Source organism: Octopus bimaculoides, chromosome 26 (genome assembly GCF_046866305.1).
Source record: "Octopus bimaculoides isolate indiv1 chromosome 26, ASM4686630v1, whole genome shotgun sequence".
NCBI lineage: Eukaryota > Metazoa > Mollusca > Cephalopoda > Octopoda > Octopodidae > Octopus > Octopus bimaculoides.
The window spans coordinates 25,112,600-25,137,412 of NC_142953.1; the positions used below are offsets into that span (position 1 = coordinate 25,112,600).

General features: G+C 39.5%; 1 protein-coding gene across 2 annotated transcripts in view; it reads right to left on the reverse strand.

Annotated features, from left to right (window-relative positions):
- The window catches only part of LOC106872992 (E3 ubiquitin-protein ligase MIB2), a 41,382-nt gene extending 16,927 nt beyond the window's left edge, over window positions 1-24,455 (reverse strand). For both annotated transcript variants that reach the window (XM_089343054.1, XM_089343055.1), the window contains exons 1-10: window positions 24,288-24,455; window positions 21,967-22,073; window positions 20,992-21,186; window positions 18,261-18,400; window positions 14,441-14,551; window positions 11,480-11,584; window positions 6,600-6,768; window positions 5,665-5,798; window positions 2,766-2,914; window positions 1,925-2,081 (exon numbers count right to left, since the gene is read on the reverse strand). In XM_089343054.1, the coding sequence (XP_089199180.1) occupies window positions 1,925-2,081; window positions 2,766-2,914; window positions 5,665-5,798; window positions 6,600-6,768; window positions 11,480-11,584; window positions 14,441-14,551; window positions 18,261-18,400; window positions 20,992-21,186; window positions 21,967-22,073; window positions 24,288-24,403 (1,383 nt within the window). In that variant the 5' untranslated portion in view covers window positions 24,404-24,455. The remainder of the gene's footprint in view (window positions 1-1,924; window positions 2,082-2,765; window positions 2,915-5,664; window positions 5,799-6,599; window positions 6,769-11,479; window positions 11,585-14,440; window positions 14,552-18,260; window positions 18,401-20,991; window positions 21,187-21,966; window positions 22,074-24,287) is intronic.
- Between the last annotated feature and the right edge of the window lie 358 nt (window positions 24,456-24,813).

The window sequence follows — 24,813 nt, forward strand, 5'->3', positions numbered from 1 at the left end:
ACACTAAAAACCCTGCTTGCGAAGACCTGTTGAGGCAAGTGAATTTGGAATTTGGAATTTGAAATCGAAATCAAATCGAATCCGATGACTGGCACCCAAGCCAACCTCTCCTTCATTGGACACTAAACTCTGCTTGCGAAGACCTGTTGGAGCAAGTGAGATCGTAATTGAACCAAACTCGATGACTGGCACCGCGCCAGTGGAACACTAACAGCACTGTCAAGCGTAATCACTACCAGCGTTGCCTTCTAGCACTTGTGCTGGTGGTATGTTAGAAAATCATTCGAGAGAGGTCGTTGCCAGTGCCGCTGGACTGGCTCCCATGCAGGTGGCATGTAAAAAACACCATTTTGAGCATGGCCGTTGCCAGTACTGTGTAACTGGCCCTCGTGCCGGTGGCACATAAAAGCACCCACTACACTCTCGGAGTGGTTGGCGTTAGGAAGGGCATCCAGTTGTAGAAACTCTACCAAATCAGATTGGAGCCTGGTGTAGCCATCTGGTTTCACCAGTCCTCAGTCAAATCGTCCAACCCATGCTAGCATGGAAAGCGGACGTTAAACGATGATGATGATGATACAGTACAGTACTGTTTTTACTTTGCAGATTTTCACCTACCACAGGAGGATTTTGGAACATAACACCCACAATAGTCAAGGGATTCACATTGTTTTGAATTCATCATGCATTATCTTGTAGCTTTGAGATTTTATATTTAGAATGACATTATAGATGTGAGAGATCAGATCTGGCCAGTTTAGAATATTTGGGCTGGTTTTAATGCTGTGGGTTTGCATGTTCCTGTATTTTCTATTGACTCAGTTTCACTCATAGAGCTTAGTGGTGAACTGAGGCTGTTAAGGAAGAGACTTGCCTACAAGGTACCATGCAGACTCTGCATGACACAGCATGCTGACAAGCTGACCCTTCGAATTGCTTGTAGAACAAGTTTAACCTTTCGGTATCAAATTATTCTGTTAGATGTGTAAATGGTTGATAGTAACAATAGAGACATTAGTCTCTCTCTCTATCACCTTTTAACAAAATTATTTATTAGGAAACAGTAGAACAATTAACAACATAATAAAAATAAGTTTTATTTTGGTGATGCTTGACTTTACAAAACCTATATAATTCAGCCTGGCAGCCGCTGGTTGACCTGTAATCAGCATCTTGAGATTAAGTGCTTCGTTGAGGAGCAAGTTGTTGTCACATCGAAGGCATCATGCTAAAGAGGTTTAGAAAATGCGCGGAGCGCTTTAAGTACTGGTTTACTAAGGCTCCACAAGGCTCCGGCTGGGGATGGTGGCGAACCCTGCTGTACTCTTCCACCGCAACTTTCTCTCACTCATACTTCCTGTCTCTGTTGTGCTTGTAATTCAAAGGGTCAGCCTTGTTACACTCTGTGTCACGCTGAATATCCCCGAGAACTACGTTAAGGGTACACGTGTCTGTGGAGTGCTCAGCCACTTGCACGTTAATTTCACGAGCAGGCTGTTCCGTTGATCGGATCAACTGGAACCCTCGACGTCGTAAGCGACGGAGTGCCAACAAACAAAAACTACGCATGTGCACTCGAAGGGCTTCCGGGAAGGCAAGTCCTTTGCGCATGCGTAGATTGTACTTCCTTAATGGCGGCCATAATTTCGCGCCACTACAGATGTAATGCTTATTTATTCAAACTGTTTTGAATTAACCATGCATTATCTCATAGCTTTGAGACCTCAATGATGTGATTGTAGGATTAGTATAAGGATTAGTAGGATTAGTATAAGGGGCCAGATTTGACCAGTTTGAACAGGTAGAATATTTGGGCTGGATATGGTCAGTTTAAATGCTAGAAGGTAAAAGATGCTTTTCACAGTAGAGTGGATGGAAGGAAGGATCTTTCTTGTTAGCCATGACTGTTGTTGCTGTTACATACCTGAATATTAACTGGAGTCGAATGCTTAAGTAATACCCGGACACACTTGACAAACTGTTTATTCACGGCTACATGAAGTGTGCTACAGCCACCTTTGTTGAAAGCGTTAATGTTGGCTCCCTTCAACAACAGCAGTTCCATTACCTCTGGTTGGTTACTGGAAGGACACAGAAACCGAAGATCAAGAATTTAGAAGAGAAAGAAAAACAGTGATGACAACAATGATGATGGTGCTGGTGGTGGTAAAGATGGTGGCGGTGGTGGTGATGGTGACAATGGTGGTGCGGTGGTGATGCAGGTAGTGGTAGTGATGGTGGTGGTGATGACGATAGTAGTTATGGAGGTGGTGATGATGATGATGGTGGTAGTGATGCTGATGATTAGATGTGGTGAATGGGCAACATGAAAGGAGACATGATCAATGGTAAATATCAGTTGGGGGGGGGGGAGTAGTGAAGGAAACAAGAGTGTGTCAGGGAGGAAAAGGTGGAGGTGATGAATGACAGCACAAAATGAAAAGTGAGGTCATTGCTATAAGCCTTGGCCGAAAAGTTCATAAACTGACCAAAGACACTCCCATGGAACTTGACCAAATGAGAATTATTTTTCAACATAGTCCCCCACCCTTACAGTCCACACACTTTTTCCATTGGTGTTGCAGTGCTTGGATCTTCCTCACTCCAATGTCCTTTTTTTTTAGGGGACTCCATGACCAGTGGGAAAAAATAAGAGAAAAAGAAAGAGCACTACACTTTGTCCTCTGGCTAAACAAACAAATGGAGGAATAGGGAAAAAGAAGGGAAAAACCAAGAGATTCTGGGAGGATACTCTGTGAACATACCCAAATGCTGAATAATGTAGAGCTGTGTCTCCGTCTTCATCTTGTAATTCTAAATTAGCTCCGGCTTCCAGCAGCATTAATACAATGTCTTTATGGCCCTGATGACTGGCAACTTGTAGGGCCGTTTTACCAGAACTTCTTTGATCAATCTGGAGTGAGAAAGAGATAAAAGTGATATAAGAGATGGGTTGTCCTTTGTTAAATCATGTCCCAAACACTAGCTTAAAATTCTAATGTGTTCTCTTAAGTTCCAGATACATTATCTTAATCCTTCAGCTTTCAGATTAAGCTATCGAATGTAATCCTTATTTATTCACATTGCTTTGAATTAATCATGCATTATCTTGTAGCTTTGAAATTTCAAGGATTTGATTGTTTAGTTTTAGAATGACATTGTAGGGAAGGTGTGAGATGTCGGACCTTAACAGTTTGAACATAATACAGCTACAATATTTGGGCCAGAATAAATGCTAAAGGGTTAATGTACCTGTCTATATTTGTCTTTTGTTAAGCTATGTTTCACACATTACTTTAATATACTAATATGTATATGTCTTTTGTTACATTTCAAACTTCAGTGCAGACTTGTCTTTTGTTATGTTCCAAACACCATCTTAAAGTAGCAATATAAAAAGAAAAATGTGTTTTTACATGATAAGATAGAGAATTTTTTGTTGGGGTTATCTCTATAGTGGAAGGCCTTATCTTGTTCAAATACACTCAAATGTGTTAAGTATGATTTTACATGAATATATTTTATTCAATGTTACATGTAACTTTATTTATTTAATTCTAACTTGACTAAGTTTTGCATACATTGACAAGCATTCTGTATGCTGTTTTAATAAGAATAATTTTGTTCTTATCAGCATATGTGGGTGACAGATTTGATTCTGGTAGCTGATGAAGTGGAAAGACACAGAAACATGTGTTTCTTAGTATCCAATAACATCAACAGGTCCCCCCACTACCCACCCACTTAAAAAAAATATATTTTCTCACATGTCCAGGTGGAGAATTTTCTCTTGGAACCATCTCCACAACAAAAGGGCTTAAAACATGTCTAAATACACTTTAAAATGTTAAATTTGGTGCTAGAACCATGTAAAAGGCACCCAGCACACTTTGTAAAGTGGTCAGTGTTCGGAAGGGCATCCAAGCATAGAAACCATGCCCGAACAGACAACTGGAGCCTGGTACAACTCTCCGGTTGGCCAGCTCCTGTCAAACCTCCCAACTCATGCCAGCATGGGAAACAGACGTTAAATGATGATGATGGTGTTCCAGTCAATGCTTCATACAACATTATTTAATACCAATATATATATATATATATATATATATATATATATATATATATATACATCTTTTGTTCAGTTATATATCAAACACCATTTTAATATAACATTATATATTTGCCTTTAAGATGTTCCCAACACCAACTTAATAGTCATATATGGAAGAATTCACGAAAAAACAACAGACGAAGACAGGTGGTGTAAACAACAAATGGATGTATTTGTATAATGCTCAGGAATAGAGAAAGTCTTTGATGTTTCGAGCCTACGCTCTTCAACAGAAAGGAACACAGAAAGAAACAAGGAGAGAAAAAAAATATGTGTAGTGGTCAGCGATCTATCATTCCCGAGCGTTATACTAATACATCCATTTGTTGTTTACACTACCTGTCTTCGTCTATTGTTTTTTCATGAATTCTCCCATACATAGCACATGTTCACGTGGTCGCACCAGCTAATCCTGTTTCTACTCATCACACACGAACTTCTGGACTCTCTACCTTTTTTCATTCTGGACTATTCATTCTGGACCTTTTATTTTGAACTTTGCACTCTCCGGCTGCACCTCTCCTGCCTACAGATTATGCTGTACCTATCTATTAATAGTCATATAGTTAGTTATTTTACTAAATCCTTTCCAAATTATTTCCTTTTTTTTAAAAATTAATTGAAACACACAAAGCATTAAATACTGGTTTCGAATTTTGGAACAAGGCCAGCAATTTTGGAGGAGGGTTAAGTTGATTACACTGCCCCTCCTCTCCCGTTCGCAACTGGTACTTATTTTATTGACTTCAAAAAGAAGAAAGGTAAAGTCGATCTAAGCAGGATTTGAACTCACAACATAAAGATGAATGAAAAACTGCTAAGCATTTTGTCCAGTGTATTAATGATTCTGCCAACTTCCTGCCTTAAAAGCATTAAATATTAAGCATGTTGTTGGCACTCCATCGCTTACGACGTCGAGGGTTCCAGTTGATCCGATCAACGGAACAGCCTGCTCGTGAAATTAACGTGCAAGTGGCTGAGCACTCCACAGACACGTGTACCCTTAACATAGTTCTCGAGGATATTCAGCGTGACACAGTGTGACAAGGCTGACCCTTTGAAATGCAGGCACAACAGAAACAAGTAAGAGTGAGAGGAAGTTGTGGTGAAAGAGTACAGCAGGGTTTGCCACCATCTCCTGCCAGAGCCTCGTGGAGCTTTAGGTGTTTTCGCTCAATAAAAACTCACAACGCCCGGTCTGGGAATCGAAATCGCGATCCTATGACCGCGAGTCCGCTGCCCTAACCACTGGGCCATTGCGCCTCCACTTTAAACACTCACAACACCTGGTCTGGGAATCGAAACCGTGATCCTATGACCACGAGTCCGCTGCCCTAACCACCGGGCCATTGCGCCTCCACTTTAAACACTCACAATGCCCGGTCTGGGAATCGAAACCGCGATCTTATGACCGTGAGTCCGCTGCCCTAACCACTGGGCCGTTGCGCCTCCACTAAATATTAAGCATACACTGATATCAAAAGAAAACTGAAGCAAAACAGAGAACATTTGAGATGTGAAATAAAGAAAGAAAGGGGTGAGTAATGGCTTACTTTGTCTGGATGTTTTGTTATAACTTCACGAATATTTTCTATTTGTCCTTGAGCAGCTTCTCGTACGAACTGGTCAAGACGTGTGTCTTTATGACTCATGTTCAATAACTGTTCCAGCAGCTCTGTCAGCGATGCTACAAGAAGGAATTTAACAGAAAGAAACTTTATTTAAAACTATTGCTACAGCAGGATCACAGAAAAGTACCAAGGAACAATAAACGTTTATCCTAATAAAAGAAGAATACATATGCGTGTGTGCGTGTGTGTGTACCTATGTCTACGTGTGTGTGTGTCTGTAATTATTCAGTTTTATTTGAAGATTTCTTGCCAATAGGCGGAGGAGTGGCTGTGTGGTAAGTAGCTTGCTTACCAAACACATGGTTCCGGGTTCATTCCCACTGCATGGCATCTTGGGCAAGTGTCTTCTACTATAGCCTCGGGCCAACCAAAACCTTGTGAGTGGATTTGGTAGACGGAAACTGAAAGAAGCCCGTCGTATATATGTATATGTATATATATATATATATATATATATGTATGTGTTTGTGTGTATGTCTTTGTCCCCTCCAACATCGCTTGACAACCGATGCTGGTGTGTTTACATCCTCGTAACTTAGCGGTTCGGCAAATTAAACTGATAGAATAAGTACTAGGCTTACAAAGAATAATTCCTGGGGTCGCTTTGCTCGACTAAAGGCGGTGCCCCAGCATGGAAGCAGTCAAATGACTGAAACTAGTAAAAGAGTAAAAGAGTATATAAACATATGAATCCCTGTGTGTTGAACAAAAATTTGCAAAGTCTTTCTGAAAATTCTAAGAAATAAAAAGTTATGAGGCGTTATATGGGATGCTTAGACCAGAATTCCACCGTTTTTTCTATTATATGAGCAGAGAGAGAAATAAAGGGAAAAAAAAAACATTTCAGTGAGACTTACCAGGGTCTTCCTCTCTATCACTCATACTATGAATGTTATTCACCTCAAGAGGACTATTTGGCGCCACTGCACAGCACAAAGGGTTATATGTCCACTTTTTACCAGACACCGCCACAAGTAAATCACCATCTGGGTAAACCTGTTTCACTTTACCAATTTTACCTAATGCCTGTATAACAACAAGAAAACAATATAAAATTAAATAAAACTCAGGTGAATCGAGGTCAAACACAATCAAAAAATAACAACGTAAAAAATACAGGTGAAATTAAGAGTAAAAGTAAACCTATGAACAGGTGTATTAGAAGTAGATCGTTCAGGATTAGATTTTGAGATCCAGTGTACATATATAGTTGCAGGTGTGGCTGCGTGGTAAGAAGTTTGCTTCCTAACCACATAGTTCTGTGTTCAGCCCCACTGTGTGGTACCTTGGGCAAGTGTCTTCTATTGCCTTGGGCCAATCAAAGCCTTGTAAGTGGATTTGGTAGACAGAAACTGAAAGAAGCCCTTTGTGTATGTGTGCGTGTATGTGTGTATATATATATATATATATATATATATATATATATATATATATATATATGTGTATATGTGTGTATATATATATATATATATACATATATATATATATATATATATATATATAACATTTCATAAGCTTTAAGCTTATAAAATATTTTGCGACCTTGAGCGAAACCAGACTGGCTGAAGAAGGATCGGTTATGAAATCCAATAGATACACCTTTTTCTGGAAAGGAAAGGCCAAGAATGAAGACAGCATCCATGGAATTGGACTTACTCCTCAAACAGATCCCCAATCTCCCAAATGGCGTTAATGAAGATCCGCCACCCCATCAGCAACAGGCAGTTCATCACTATCATCAATATCTATACCCCCACCATGACATCCACAGAGAAAGTTAAGGAGCACTTCTACACCAGCCTGAACACTACTATGCACCATGCCTGCCACTGACAAGCTCATCCTGCTGGGTGATTTCAACACCAGAGTTGGCAGCGACAGCAATGAGTGGAGGGGAGTGATTGGGCAGCATGGTGTAGGCAAGATGAACAGCAATGGACTTCTGCTGAGCAAGTGTGCAGAACATGAACTGCGATTGTTTTGAATTCGGATTTTTTACGTCTGTTTATCGGCTACTTTCTCATTCTCATTCATTTGTGACTTTATTTTTTGCCTCCATGTCTCCTAAGAAAATTCATAGTGAAAGTACTAAGTGTCATGCTACAATGCTGGAAGATAAACTGGCTATGATAAAACGTCATGTAAAAGTTAAAAATGTGGTAGTAATTGCATGGTCGTTTGGGATGAGTCAGACAACTGTATCAACGATTGTACATAATAAGGATAAGATTTTAGCACATATCAAATCTGAATCCCTAGAGATAAAGAACACTGTCATCAATAAGAAAAGAGGCAAAAACTTTGAAGAAATAGAAAGTTTTCTTTCTCTTTGGATTGTTAGGTTGAATCGTCAGCGTGCTACTATTAGTCAAGAAATCATTCAAGAGAAAACGTTTTTGTTTGAGTACCTGAAGAAAAAATATCCAGATGAGAAAGCTGTAGAGTTCAAGGCAAGCCAAGGATGGTTTGTGAGATTTAAGGAGCGAAGAAGTTATCACTCCATTAAGAAGTAAGGTGAAAGTGCATTAGCTGATGAATAAGCAGCAGCGGAAATTCCTAATGCATTAAAGAAAATCATCGAAGAAAACGGGTTTCTTCCTGGACAGATTTTTAATGTAGACAAAACTGGAATGTATTGGAAATAAAAGCCAGACCGTTCATTCATTTCCAAGGAAGAGAAAACTATTCCAGGCTATAAGGTCTCAAATAGAACATGCAACAAGTAAATTCGGCCTAGCCTAGAGACAAGTTAATTCACCTTAAATTGTTTTCTGACTGAAGTCGTGTCTCCTGGAACCAATTAATGGCATAGGGTGAGGAATACCTGTATATATATATATATATATATATATATATATATATATATATATATATATATATATATATGTTATATTATTTATATATATATATATATATATATATATATATATATATATATATATATATATATACTTGTAATGCACCCCGGCATTGCCCAGGTGTTATAACCTACAGCCACGTTATATTATTTTTTCCTTCCTTATGGGCAGAATTGGTACATGAGGAGTATGGAGCAAACGATTCTCTTCTTTATAAACATGTTTTTCAGTCATTTTCTGATGAACAACACTGCAGTTTTTGTCTACCAAATTCAGTCACAAGTCCATGGTTGGCTTAGGACTATAGTAGAAAACACTTGCCCAAGGTATCATGCAGAGGGACTGAACGTGTAACCATGTGGTAGGGAAAGAAACTTCTCAACCACACAGTCATTCTTGCACCTAATATATGTGTGTTTACATTTGTTGTTAAATCAAGTATTGTGTCCCACTATCTCAAAGTTCATCAAGCAGTGGCCTACAAAATAAATGCCAGATTGAAATACATAATGAGGTCATTGTGATCAATTAAATTTTTAAAGGTGATATCTCACCATGGTGACAGTCAAAAGACCAAACCCAGTAAAATTAATGCTTAAAGATTTAATGGCTTCAAATTTAAGGTAATGGATTACTAACCACGAGATGAGTTCAAAGCTTTGTATTGAGCTTCCACTCTATACGATAACACTATATGTAGAACTCAGTGTACTTGACTTCCAACAATTAACAATTGTAATTTGAAGCTGAATGGTTAACAGTAAGAAAGATCTCCAAATTTCTTTTAAAATTATTGTAGAAATTATTCTGAGAAAAAATATTTTTTTCACCACAACAAAACACACAGAGGTGTGTCCGTGGTAACTTGAGCTACTACAAATAGTAGCCAAATCTCTCTTAAAACACACCTTTTCATCAAAAGAAATTCACAGATTTGCAGTATTTCAGGAAGAAAAAAAAACAACAAAGAACTATGCAATGGGTCTGCTATATGAGAGGCAGGGGTTGGACAAAATAATGGACACCTTAAAATTTCAAACAAATTTATTTTAATGGGCGACCAAGTTAGTAGTGGGGGTGGGTGCGCTGAAAGTGTAGCTGCTAGAATAAGAATAGCCTGGGCAAAGTTTAGAGAGCTCTTACCCCTGCTGGCGACAAAGGGACTCTCACTCAGAGTAAAAGGCAGACTGTATGACGCATGTGTACGAACAGCCATGCTACATGGCAGTGAAACATGGGCTGTAACTGCTGAGGACATGCGTAAGCTCGCAAGGAATGAAGCCAGTATGCTCCATTGGATGTGTAATGTCAATGTGAATACCCGTCAGAGTGTAAGTATCTTGAGAGAAAAGCTGAACATTAGAAGCATCAGTTGTGGTGTGCAAGAGAGACGATTGTGCTGGTATGGACATGTGGTGAGAATGGATGAGGATAGCTGCGTGAAAAAGTGCCACACCCTAACAGTTGAGGGAACCCGTGGAAGAGGTAGGCCCAGGAGGACCTGGGCTGAGGTGGTGAGGCAAGACCTTCGTACATTGGGCCTCAACGAGGCGATGACTACTGACCGAGACCTTTGGAAATGTGCTGTGCGTGAGAAGACCCAGCAAGCCAAGTAAGATCGTTGCCAGTGCCCCTGGACTGGCTCTTGTGTGGGTGGCACATAAGATGCACCATTTTGAGCGTGGCCGTTGCCAGTGCCCCTGGACTGGCCTTCGTGCAGGTGACACGTAAAAGCACCTACTACACTCTCTGAGTGGTTGGCGTTAGGAAGGGCATCCAGCTGTAGAAACTCTGCCAAATTAGATTGGAGCCTGGTGTTGCCATCCGGTTTCACCAGTCCTCAGTCAAATCGTCCAACCCATGCTAGCATGGAAAGCGGACGTTAAACGATGATGATGATGATGATGATGATTTACAGAATTGTAAAAATTGACATCATCATCGTTTAACGTCTGTTTTCCATGCTGGCATGGGTTGGATGGTCTGACTGAGGTCTAGAGAGCCAGCGGCTGCACCAGACTCCAATCTGATCTGGCAAATTTCTACAGCAGGATGCCCTTCCTAACGCCAACCATTCTGAGAGTGTAGTGGGTGCTTTTTAGATGCCACTGGTACAGGAGCCAGTCAAGGGGTACTGGCATCGGTCACAATCGGTTGGTACTTTTTATGTACCACTGGCACAGGAGCCAGTCAGGCGGACCTGGCATCAACCACGTACAGATGGTGCTTCTTACATGCCACTGGCACGGGAGGTAGTTTGGGGGTACTGGCATCAGCCACGTTTGGTTGATGCTTTTTACGTGCCACCGACACGGGAGCCAGTCAGAGGGCACCAACCCCAGCTACGATATTGGTTTTACTTGACTCAACAGGTCTTCTCAAGCATATCATATCACCTGACACATCAGGGGTATTCTTAACAGGGCCGGACATGCATGGTTGCAATCTCACTTGAGTTGCCGGGTCTTCTCAGTCACAGCATATCTCCAAAGGTCCAGGTCTCCTGTCATTGCCTGTCTGAGATCTAATGTTCGAAGTTCATGCTTCACCACCTCATCCCATGACTTCCTGGGTCTACTTCTTCCACAGGTTCCTTCTACAGTTAGGAAGTGGCACTTCCTTACACAGCTATAGTAGAAGATACTTGCCCAAGGTGTAACACAGTGAGACTGAACCCAGGACCATTTGGTTGGGAAGCAACACAGTCGCGCTGTTTTTTTACTTTCCTTTTTATGATAAAGACCCTATAACATAATGTGTCTGTTGATTATAAAAATGCGCTGGCTAGGACCAGGGATGTGGAAATGATTGACTGTATGTATGCTGGTTCAGGCCATGTCTAGAACTATACAGAAAAATAAATAAACAAATACACCCACCGATGCCATGCTATCAGTCCATTCTCCGTGACCTTTCTGATATTCTTTGACTTTACGAATATCTTCAATTATCTGGACTGAATCACCTATGGCAAATAGTTGAACCTGAAAGAGAGGGAAGAAAAAATAAACACAAGAAAAGGAAAGAGAGAAAGACAGAGAGGGCGAGAAAGAAAGAAAGAGAGAAAAGAGAGAGAGGGGGAGAAAGAAAGAAAGAAAGAAAGAAAGAAAGAAAGAAAGAAAGAGAACTCTGCTGATTCTGTCACTTGCTGTCCTACTAACACATAAGTAAATAACACTGTGTAACAAAATTCTTTATTTTTTTATTCTTGTCTTTGGTCAGTGAGTGTTATTTCTCATTTGCTTCTATCTAAAAATCAAAGGATGTGACTACCATTCCCTTCAAACTTTGCTTCTGTGACCTCGACGTCAATGTTTTGAAACTGACCTATTTTCCATTACATTTAAAACAGAATCAGTGATGAGTTGCTGAAGCAGAAATATTGTTATAGCAAATGTTCTGCTCAATACCACAGATTTGCTTATCAGTTGCTTGATCTTAACCATATGAGCATGTCCCTTAGTGGCTGACAATATGTGCATCTCTGATGATGAGCAGGAGTAGTGGGGGGGGCATCATAACTACATGTTAAGAGGGATTCTTTGGGGTTTGAATAGATGTAACAAAAGCGCAATTTGAAGGAAATATTAGCCATTTTTCATACTTTCTAGGGGTCAGCAAACAGGAAATAACAGTTGCTATCCAAAGACAAAAATTGTGTTACATATTGTAATGAATCTCCTGCTCAGCTATCCCCACTTACCCTTATATATAATGTGGGGGTAGTCGTACCTGTAGAATAAGACACCTTTGTTTGTCCGTCTACCTTTAGCCTTTCAACACCTGGCATAAAACCACTTTCCCTGTCTCAAATATTACACCACCCCCACTCAGTAGTCACAGCTTTTTTCTCCCCCCACCATTCTACTTTTGTCTTGCAAGTAACTTGGCAACCTCACTAGTGCTGGTGCTACACAAAAATGTACCCAGTGTACGCTGTGAAAAGGTTGGCATCAGGAAGGGCACTCAGCTATAGAAACCATGCTAAAGATGACACTGGGGCTTGGCACAGCCCTGCAGCTCATTGGATCCTGTCAAAACTCTTACAGTCAGAGGAAATGTAGACAAATACCTTCTTTAATTTCTTGAGCCAGTCATCATGTTGTTGAATATATGTAGTTCTCTCCATGTCATGTGACACATAAAGCTGCAACATAATCTCTCTCACCCGCTCTGTGTTTTGCTACTGTTGTGGTTTCATTCCAGCCTCTCCACACTTTTCATCTCCTGTCCTTGTCAATGGTCCTTCGCCATGTGGTTTTTAGGGCACCCTACTGCTCTTTAGTGCCACCATACAATCACCAGCTTGATCTAGTCCAATCCAGTTCCAGCATCTATGACTTATTTCACTACTGATCCTGTTAATGCCCATTGTTGTCTCAATTATGTCATTTTGGGCCTCTTTTGTAGCCACTTGAAGTCAAGTATTCTCATTAAGCATGGAAATTGGAAGTTGTCCAGTTCCTCTTTTTTCTATTTTTGTCACTTTCCAGTTTTCACATCCGTAGAGTAACACTGGTCAGTCCAATGTCTTGAACAGCTTCAGCTTGTTTTGCAGCCTATACCTTTGTTTCTCTGTACCTTTGTGAGATTGCACAATGCTCTTTGGAATTTGGATATTTGGTTCTTTATACTCTCCATTCCCCTTCTGTCTTTCGTGACTGTCGCTCCCAGGTAAACAAATTCTCCAATGTCTTCCACCTCATTCTCACCAATTCTTACATAAGCTTGTTGTTTGGCATTACTCTTAAGTGTTTCACATTTTTGTTTTGTCTGGCAATGATAGAATAATACATTCTTCCCCATCCTCATCCCACTCCAAATAACTCCAAAATTTCCTATCAGTTATGAATCTACAATTAGTAGAAATGTAATCAAATCCCTTCTTTAATTACTTGAGTCAGTAACCCTGTTGTTGAATATACTAAGGCAAGCATATAATAATAAGTTTGGGAGAGTAGAGTTGTCAAAGTAAACTTGTTAAACTTGTCATAGTAAGCTCATTAGAGAAAACATGACAGTCTAAGCTTATTCGTATCAGCTTACCAGAGTAATCATGCTGGGAAAAGTTTTTCTGAGTAAATAAACACATCAGTGAAAACTTAACTGACTAAGCTTCTCTCTTTTAAGCTTGCCTGTCTAAGATGGTGTTCTTAATCATACCTCTCTAAACTTGCCTGTTGAAGATTGTCTTTTTAACCTTGCTTCTCTATATTTCCCTGTCAACGCTTGCCATTCTAAGCTTGCCTGTGTAAACTTACCAGTCTAAACATGCCTATCAAAACTTGCTTGCCTAAGCTTGCATATCAAAGTTTGCCTGTTGAAGATTGACTGTCAAAGCTTGCCTGCTGAAGATTGCCAGTCAAAGCTTGCCTGTTGAAGATTGACTGTCAAAGTTTGCCTGTAGAAGATTGTCTGTCAAAGCTTGCCTGTCGAAGATTGCCAGTCAAAGCTTGCCTGTTGAAGATTGACTGTCAAAGCTTGCCTGTTTAAGATTGTCTGTCAAAGCTTAACTGCTGAAAGTTGCCTGTCAAAGCTTGTCTTTCTAAGCTTACCAGAATAAACTTGCCTTTCTAAGCTCGCCTGTTAACATTTTCCAGCCAAAACTCTTTATTTTAAACTTGTCAGAAAAACGCATCAGATTGAACTTGTCGATCTAAATTTCTGCTACTAAACTTGTCAATCTAAACTAGATACACTCTACTTGTCAAATGAGACACTACTTGACTGACTAAACATAAAGCAAAAACACTTAAGATATTGAATAATACAAAAATAAAGAGAGAAATAATTCACACAGTGAATTTAATGCAATGACCTCAATGACCTCATTAACTGACCTTTGTTAGAGCGCCGGGATGAAAGGTCCATCTGTTACTACATCCTTCATATTGCACACGTACATCACCACGATCGGTGATTCGATGGACAGAACCAACTTGACCTATATACTGAACAAAGAGGAAAGAACAACAATTAATTGTATTTATACACAAACACACACACATAGATACATGCATATACATACATATGCACATATACATGTATATACATATATGAGAAATGATATGAGAAATGTCTAAACTCTTAAAGGTATTTAGAGATACAATTAAAGTGATTTAAACAACACCTTTATCATACGATTTTAAATAACATCTCTATCGTCCGATTGACTACACTGAAATTCATCCTTTTCTCTGATGAGTGGATAGACTTCCTAATAATGGTTATCAACTTTGGATTTCATTTCAAAAGGTAGTATATTCATGAAACAATCGTAAGATCTCTCAAATCTTTTTAAATAATCATAGTTATACTTTATATATTTATTTATTAATAGAATATTGTTTATATTATGGATGTTTCTGTACTGTGATTTTTATATAATTTTTCCTACTTTTACTCCCTAATATACATACATATAATATATATACATACATATATATATATATATATATATCATCATCATCATCATCATCATCGTTTAACGTCCGGTTTCCATGCTAGCATGGGTTGGACGATTTGACTGAGGACTGGTGAAAACCAGATGGTTACATCAGGCTCCAGTCTAATTTGGCAGAGTTTCTACAGCTGGATGCCCTTCCTAACGCCAACCACTCAGAGAGTGTAGTGGGTGCTTTTACGTGTCACCCGCACGAAAACGGCCACGCTCGAAATGGTGTCTTTTATGTGCCACCCGCACAAGCCAGTCCAGGGGCACTGGCAACGATCTCGCTCGAAAATCCTACGGGAGCCAGTCAGGCGGTACTGGCAACGGCCACGCTCAAAATGGTGCATCTCATGTGCCACCCGCACAAGAACCAGTCCAGGGGCACAGGCAACGATCTTACTTGGCTTGCTGGGTCTTCTCACGCACAGCACATTTCCAAAGGTCTCGGTCAGTAGTCATCACCTCGGTGAGGCCCAATGTACGAAGGTCTTGCCTCACCACCTCAGCCCAGGTCTTCCTGGGCCTACCTCTTCCACAGGTTCCCTCAACTGTTAGGGTGTGGCACTTTTTCACGCAGCTATCCTCATCCATTCTCACCACATGTCCATACCAGCGCAATCGTCTCTCTTGCACACCACAACTGATGCTTCTAATGTTCAGCTTTTCTCTCAAGATACTTACACTCTGACGGGTATTCACATTGACATTACACATCCAACGGAGCATACTGGCTTCATTCCTTGCAAGCTTACGTATGTCCTCAGCAGTTACAGCCCATGTTTCACTGCCATGTAGCATGGCTGTTCGTACACATGCGCCATACAGTCTGCCTTTTACTCTGAGTGAGAGTCCCTTTGTCGCCAGCAGGGGTAAGAGCTCTCTAAACTTTGCCCAGGCTATTCTTATTCTAGCAGCTACACTTTCAGCGCACCCACCCCCACTACTAACTTGGTCGCCCAGATAGCGGAAGCTATCGACTACCTCTAGTTTTTCACCCTGGAATGAGATAGAAGTTGTTTCCTGTTTGTTTACAGTCTTTATTGCACCTGAACATCTGCCACAAACAAAAACTAACTTGCTAGTTAACCTGCCTTTGATGTTGCTGCACCTCTTATGTGTCCATAGCTTGCACCGGGTACATCTTCTAGAGTTACTACCTACTCCTTTTCTACATACTGAGCAGGGCCATCTACCTGAAGGGGTTTGTGTTTTATCTACCTTCCTACTTATTAGGATTTTGGTTTTAGCTAGGTTGACTCTAAGGCCCTTCAATTCTAGACCTTGCTTCCACACCTGAAACTTCTCCTCTAGTTCTGATATATATATATACACACATATATATACATATGCATGCATATGTATATATATATATATATATACATATACATGCATATATATACATACATACATATACATGCATATATATACATACATACATACATATACATATACATGCATATATATACATACATACATATACATACATACATACATATACATACATATACATATATATATATATATATATATATATATATATATATATACATACATACATACATACATACATATATACATACATACATATACGTACATATATACATACATACATACATACATACATACATACATACACTCACACATTATACTACTTTCTGAAATAAACCTATACTTCATTTTAAAGCTGTGAGGAAGTTATAAGGTGATGCACAAGCTCTCATCTCTGAGTGCATTGCTTCTTATAGCAGAAACGGCTGTAAGCTAATGAAGGTGACAACATAACTTCTGTTGCTGTGTCATTTATTAATTGATACAACAATCTGTCGTCTCCCGATACTTCCCTCTGAAGTACAAATATATTGAATCTGGATGCTAAAGAGTTAAATCAGAGGAGGAAATAAACCTACCATCTACGACATGCGTATTCCATCCACTGTGCTTTAGCACAGTCTCCACCCACCCAATTTCACTCCCAATATTTATGTCAACCCATGCCTTTGGTTCTGAAATTACTTTCTTAACAGCATGTCCATGATCATCATTAACATCCACTTTCCCACTTGCATGGGTCAGACAGAATTTGTTGAGGTAGATTTTCTACAGCTGGATGCCCTTCCTGTCACCAACCTCCACCTGGTTCCAAGCAAGGTAAGATTTCCCCGTGCCTAAACATGATATTCATGGAAGACAGGAAAAGAATTACCTTGCTTGTATAACAATGATGCTCATTTATAACCATCACAAGATGTCTAAACAAGAGTACGCACAAAAACATACGCACATACAAATATATATATATACATATAACAGGCTTCTTCCAGCTTCTGTCTATGAAATCCACTCATAAGGCTTTAGTCAGCCTAGAGCTACAGTTGAAGACACTTGCCTAAGGTGCCACACAGAGGGATTGAATCCAGAACCATGTAGCTGAGAAACAAACTTCTGAACCAAACAGCCATGCTTGCACCTATCATGATCATGATCATCATCATCATCATTTAACATCTGTTTTCCATGCTGGCATGGCTGGATAGTTTGGTAGGAGCTGGCTAGCTAGGGAGTTGGTCAGGCTCCAATTATCTATTTTGGTATGGTTTCTGGGTGCCCTTCCTAATGCCAGCCACTTTACGGAGTGTGGACTGGGTGCTTTTTATGTGGCACCAGCATAAGTGCTTCATACATGGAAATGACACAGGTCCTCGACATGTGGCACCAGCACGTGCTTTTTATGTGGCACCAACATGTTTTTTAATGTGGCACCAACACGTGCTTTTTATGTGGCACCAACACATGTGCTTTTCATGTGGCACCAACACATGTGCTTTTTATGTGGCACCAACACATGTGCTTTTTATGTGGCACCAACACATGTGCTTTTCATGTGGCACCAACACATGTGCTTTTTCATGTGGCACCAACACATGCTTTTTATGTGGCACCAACACACGTGCTTTTTATTTGGCACCAACACATGCTTTTTATGTGGCACCAACACATGTGCTTTTCATGTAGCACCAACACATGTGCTTTACATGTGGCACCATCTGGGTGCTTTTCTATGGGGTACTGGCATAGGTGCCTCTTACGTGGCACTGTCACGGATGCTTTTTTACATGACACCAGCATGCGTGCTTATCTACGTGGCACCATTATAACACAGAAAGGAGAGCATGTAGCAAACGGGAGCAATTTAAAGGGACAATACTTACTTCTGCCATACGAGGATTCCACCCTCCATGGCCTTCTTGCATCACTTTTAATATTTCCATGTCTAGATCCACCCGGACACGGTCACCTACTTTGAAATGGCAAGTAGGTTCACCTGAAGCTGACGTTTCTGTGAATTCACCTGAAATAACATCAACACAATTACTTATACATATTCTTTAAGCAGAGTGTATAGTATGTGCATGTGCGTGTGTGTATATATATAGTTCAGTGTTTCTCGCCCTTTTTGTACCTATGGATCCCTTTTAGTTCCTATTTTACTTGGTTAAAAAATTCTATTATTATATTTTCATAACTATATATTATTAGGAATTGTACAAACAAAATTATAGGCATAGAAGTGGCTGTGTGGTAAGTAGCTTCCTTATGAACCACATGGTTCTGGGTTCAGTCCCACTGCGTTGCACCTTGGGTAAGTGTCTTCTACTATAGTCTCAGACTGACCAAAGCCTTGAGTGGATTTGGTAGACGGAAACAGAAAAAAGCCTGTCACACTATATATCATCATCATCGTTTAACGTCCGCTTTCCATGTTAGCATGGGTTGGACGATTTGACTGAGGACTGGTGAAACCGGATGGCAACACCAGGCTCCAATCTAATTTGGCAGAGTTTCTACAGCTGGATGCCCTTCCTAATGCCAACAGGATATATATATATATATATATATATGTGTGTGTGTGTGTGTATGTGTGTGTGTGTGTGTGTGTGTGTGTGTTTGTGTGTGTGTATGTATATATATATATATGTATGTCTGTGTGTATATATTTGTGTGTCTATGGTTGTTCCCCCAACATCGCTTGATAACCGATGCTGGTGTGTTTACGTCCCAGTAACTTAGCGGTCCGGCAAAAGAGCCCGATAGAATAAGTACTAGGCTTACAAAGAATAAGTCCTGGGGTCGATTTACTCGACTAAAGGCGGTGCTCCAGCATGGCCACAGTCAAATGATTGAAGCAAGTAAAAGAGTAAACAAAATTGTTGAAATATTTTGTGCATTGTAGAAGTATAATCAATTTATTGCAGATAAGATTTTAACAACAAAATTTTTATTTGGACCCCCAAGGAACATAAAGACTCTGGTTGGGAACCACTGATATAGTATAATATAATACAATTTCCTGGATACACTATAGGCTTCAAAATCTATCTTAGTATAGCAATATACACGTATCTTTTGTTACATTCAAAACACCTTCTTCATATACCAATACATATCTTTATTATCTTCCATACATATCTTTATTATCTTCCATACACTATCTTAATATACCTTCATATATTCGAGAGTATTGTAGTTCACTTGAAGCATTGTGTATTGTTTGTAAAGAATAAAAAGTTTTGAATGGTACAGCAATGTACTATAATACAAAAAATGGACTATATACCTGCTGTGAATTTAGTTATCTATAGTCCGATAATATTTCGGAATACAATTCCTTCTTCAGATACTCTTAGATGGAGTCTATAGCAGAGAGATTCCAGCTAAGAAGATCTGAAGAAGGAATTGTATTCCAAAATATCATTGGACTATGGATAACTAAATTACAACAGGTATATAGTCCATTTTTTGTATTATAGTACATTGCTGTACCATTCAAAACTTTTTATTCTTTATATATTCATCTTTTGTTGTGTTTAAAACACCTTTGTTTACCAAAATATATTTATCTTCTGTTATCCTCCAAACACTGCATTAATATATCTTTATACAGGGTAAAGCAAAATTAAGTTTACAGTTGTTGAATACGAGTGGAATGTTCTTTCTATTTCTCTATTTCTTTTTTACCTGAGCAATTCATAACTAAGAAATCTGCAGGAGATGCCTTATTCATTAGAAGCCCACATTTTAGATTTTTGGGGGACTCTGAGTGAATGTTTGAGCCATGAGCAACTGTATACCTGCTTTTGCTGACCCCTGTATATTCATCTTTGTTATATTCAAAACACCTTCATAATAAACCGAAATATGTTTTTTCTGACTTCATGTTCTAAATATCAACTTAATTAAGAAATTAGCTATTTTATTAAATCTAATCAAATTCTTGATTAATTTCAAAATTAATCAAACCACATATGCAGTGTATTGCTACTGTGGCCATGCTGGGATTTTAGCCAAATGAATCAATCCCAATACTTATATTTTTTCAAGCCTGGTACTCATTCTATCAGTCTCTTTCGCTGAACAGCTAGATTATGGGGACATAAACACACCAATACTGGCTGTCAAGTGATGATGGGGGAGCAAACACAGACACACACACACACATATATATATATATATATATATATATATATATATATATATATATATATATATATATTGGCCCAAGGCTATAAGAGTAGAAGGTGCCATACAGCGGAACTGAACCTGGAACCATGTGGTTGTGAAGCAAATTTCTTACCACAGCCACACCTGCAACCTATATGGTAATGAAAGTCAAAATAATTCTTTGAACTGTAGGCATGAGGCCTGAAATGTTGTAAGGAGGTGCTAGTCGATTACATTGATCCCAGTATACAGCTGGTACTCATTTTATTGATATTAAAGGGATGAAAATCAACCTCAGTGATATTTGAACTCAGAATGTGAAGCCAAAAAATTGCTGCTAAGCAGATTGTCTTGCATGGTAACGATTCCATAAAGGTGGCATGCTTTCCACCTTTGTGTAAGTGAAAATAATAAACAACAAAAATCAAAAATAAAACTCACCAAGAACTGGCAAATGGTCCACATAAAACATGCCACCAGAGGCACATTGGGTTGCCTTTAGGTCTACTTTACCCTTGTGCCCAACTCGGTAGACATTCATTTGAGAATTGCTCCACACAACGTTTGCAACACTACGTCCTGACTCTAAATCCCAACCACGGATATCCCTCACCTTTCCGGGTTTTCCTTCGCCTCCTGAAAAAGAAAAGAGAAAATGAAAAAAAAAATAGTGAACCATAGATGAAAAAAAAAAAGAAGGAAGAAATAAAATATTAATTAAGAGAATAATAAAATATTAAGAAAACATTAATCACATACAAAAAAATGTAAGAAAACCTGATGTAAAAAAAAGGGGGGAAAATGAGAGGTTATAACTCTGGTGTTATATGAATATGTGATTAGAAAGTCAAAGGAAAGAATCACAAGACAGATTCTTCAAGCCAAGCCAGGCTGACCAGCAGGAGACGACCTAAGGGTAGACCAAGAATGGGATGGTGGGATAAAATCTGTAATCTCAGTGGTTGTGTTTGGGAATCCAGCTGGAAAGTGTGATGACAGTTGCTCCTATGAAGGAGGTGTCTGGGGACTTTACTCCAACAACTCTCCCAGGAGTAGTAGGTGAAGATGATGGATCATCATCATCATTATTATTTAGTGCACGTTTTCCATGCTGGCATGGGTTAGACAGTTTGACTGGAACTGGTAAGCTCCAATCTGATTTTGGCTTGTCTTCTACAGCTGGTTGCCCTTCCTAATGCCAACCACTCCGGCCACAGGAAAATATTACCTTGCTTGGAAACAGGTGAAAATTGGCAACAGGCAACAGGAAGGGAACCGGCCATAGAAAAATCTGCACTGGTAAACTCCATCTGCAACATATGTGCACAGCAACAACAATAACCACAGCAACAAGAATTTCTAGCACATGTACAACAACAGCAACAACATCAGCAACATTATTATCAGAATACTTGCCATCTTGGTTTCCCCAATCCCAGTCATTTCCTCGTAGAACTTTCGCTCCTTTGAATATCCCCCAGGCCTCCATTTTTGTACTGCTCGCCCGCTTGGGCATCTTGACACTGCAATGAAAGTGGCAGAAGATGGAATAAGAGTGTTGTGGTGGTGGTAATAGTAGTTAGGTGCTAGTAGTAGTGGTGGTGGTGGTAGAGGTGGTAGTAGTAGTAGTAGTAATAAATGGCAGTGATAGTAGTTGAAGTGGTAGTGGTAGCACATGTGGTGGTAGTAGTAGTAGTAGTGGTGGTGGTGGTGGTAGAGGTGGTAATAGTAGTAGTAGTAGTAGTAGTAGTAGTAATAATAAATGGCAGTGATAGTAGTTGAAGTGGTAGTGGTAGCACATGTAGTGGCGGTGGTGGTGGTAGTAGTGGAAGTGATGGTACATGTAGTAGTAGTTGAGGCGGTGGTTGTTGTAGTGGTCGTCGTTGTTGTGGTAGTTGTAGTGATGATGGTGGTTGTCATCATCTTCATAGTAGTAGTAGTGGTGGTGGTAGTACAAGTAGCTGTGATAGTTATAGTGGTGAAGGTAGTAGTAGTAATAGTAGAGGTGGTAGTAGTACAAATAGTGGTGGTGATGGTGGTGGTAGTTGTAGAAGTTGTAGCAACAGTAGCAGTAGTAGTATTACTAGTAGAAGTAGTAGTGATGATGGTAGTGGTAGTAGTAGTGGTGGTAGAAATAGTAGTAGTAGTAGTAGTAGTAGTAGTAGTGGAGGTAGTGGTAGCCTTATTTTATTATTAGTACTTAAGTGAGCTGGCAAAATTGTCAGTGCGTTGGACAAAATGCCTTGCAGTATTTTTGACCTACTCACTTTTGCTGTGTTCAAATCCCAGCAAGGCCAACTTTGCCCTTCATCCCACCAGGGTCCATAAAATATGGTACAAGCTAAGTACGAGGGTTAATGTAATTGCCTAGACCCCTACATGAAGGCACATGGTTCAGTGGTTAGAGTGTCAGGCTCACAATTAAGAGGTAGTGAGCTTGATTCCTGGACCGGGCTGTGTGTTTGTGTTCTTGAGCAAGTCACTTTACTTCATGTTGCTCCAGTTCTCTGCAGAAATGAGTTGCAACATCACTGGTGCCCAACTGTATCGGCCCCTTTGCCTTTCATTTGGATAACATCAGCGACACGGAGAAGGGAGGCTGGTATGCATGGGTGACTGCTGGTCTTCCACGAATAGCCATGCCGGACTTGTGCTTCAGAAGGTAACTTTCTAGGTACAATCCCATGGACATTCATGACCAAAGGGGATCTTTTACTTTTAGACCCCTACTCTAAAATTTCAGGCTTTGGGCTTTTGGCAGAAAGAACAGACAAAATACTTAGTGGCATTTTGTCCATCTCTACATTCTGAAACCAAATTTTTGCCAAAGTTGACTTTGCCTTCATCCTTTCAAGGTTGAAGAAATAAAAACCAGTTGAGCGCTGGAGTCAATATAATCGGCTATCCCCAAAACCCAACCAAAATTACAGGCCTTGTACCTATAGTAGAAAGGATCATTAATAATATTAACTTTGCCAAGGTCAACTTTGCCTTTCAGAAACCCTTTATGGGGTCAATGAAATAAATACTAGTTGAGCACTGGGGTTGATGTAATTGCTTATCTCCAAACCCCAACCAAAATTTCAGGCCTTGTGCTAAAACTAGAAAGGACTATTATTAATATTAACTTTGCCTTTCACCCTTTTTTGGGGGATGGGGTCAATGAAATAAATACCAGTTGGACATTGGAGTCGATGTAATCGACTTGCCCCCACCCCCACCCCAAATTACCAGCCTTGTGCCAAGATTTGAAATTATTATTATTATTATTATTATTATTATTAGTGGTGGTGGTGGCGGCAGCAGCAGCAGTAGTAGTATGATGATGATGATGATGATGAACAGGAGGAAACAATTATGTGATCTGCTGGTTAGGATTTCTGGTTCCCGTCCAGGTGGCCCCTGGTTTGCTTTCCAGCATGGGAATCTATTTTGTTCTTTTAATGTAGTCTTCCATATCTTAGGCCCTTGTGGCCAATAAAAAAAAAAATCATTTCTTCTTCTTCTTATTATTATTATTATTAATAGTAGTAGCTGTGGTGGTGGTGGTGGTAGAAGTAGTAGTAGGGGTGGTGATGGTAGTGTCGGTACGGTGATGCTGGTGGCACTATGATGATGTAATGCAAAGAGGAAGCGTGATGACAATAACAAAGAAGGCAAAGACAGTGACGGTGATGACGGTGGTAACAATCAATAGCAGAATAAAGTACAGATTAAGACCCCAGGAGGCGACATACCCTTTTGATGCCGGAGTGTCAAATCGCAGGAATGAGTGTTTAATGTCATGCTTGTCTCCATGGTAACATACAGTACACAGATCGAAATCATGGCACGTGAGGCATCGCCATCGCATGCCCTGAATTGCAGACTTATTGCAAGAATCACAGATGATGCTTGTATGCTTCACACCTGGCAAAATAAAAATAATGATGATAATAATAACAACAATGATAATAATAATAATAATAATAATAATAATAATAATAAAAATATAGATAATAATAATAATAATAATAATAAAAAAAATATAGATAATAATAATAATAATAATAATAATAATAAAATAAAAATATAGATAATAATAATAATAATAAAATAATAATAATAATAATAATAATAATAATTTAAAACAAACACATAATTTTCTTATGGTTTCTTAAACATTCTCTAGAACGACACTATGTACAAATTCAAATATATGGTACCCTAGGCATAACACCTACATGAACTTCTAACTTGTTGTCTCTTGAGGTGTCTGAGTGA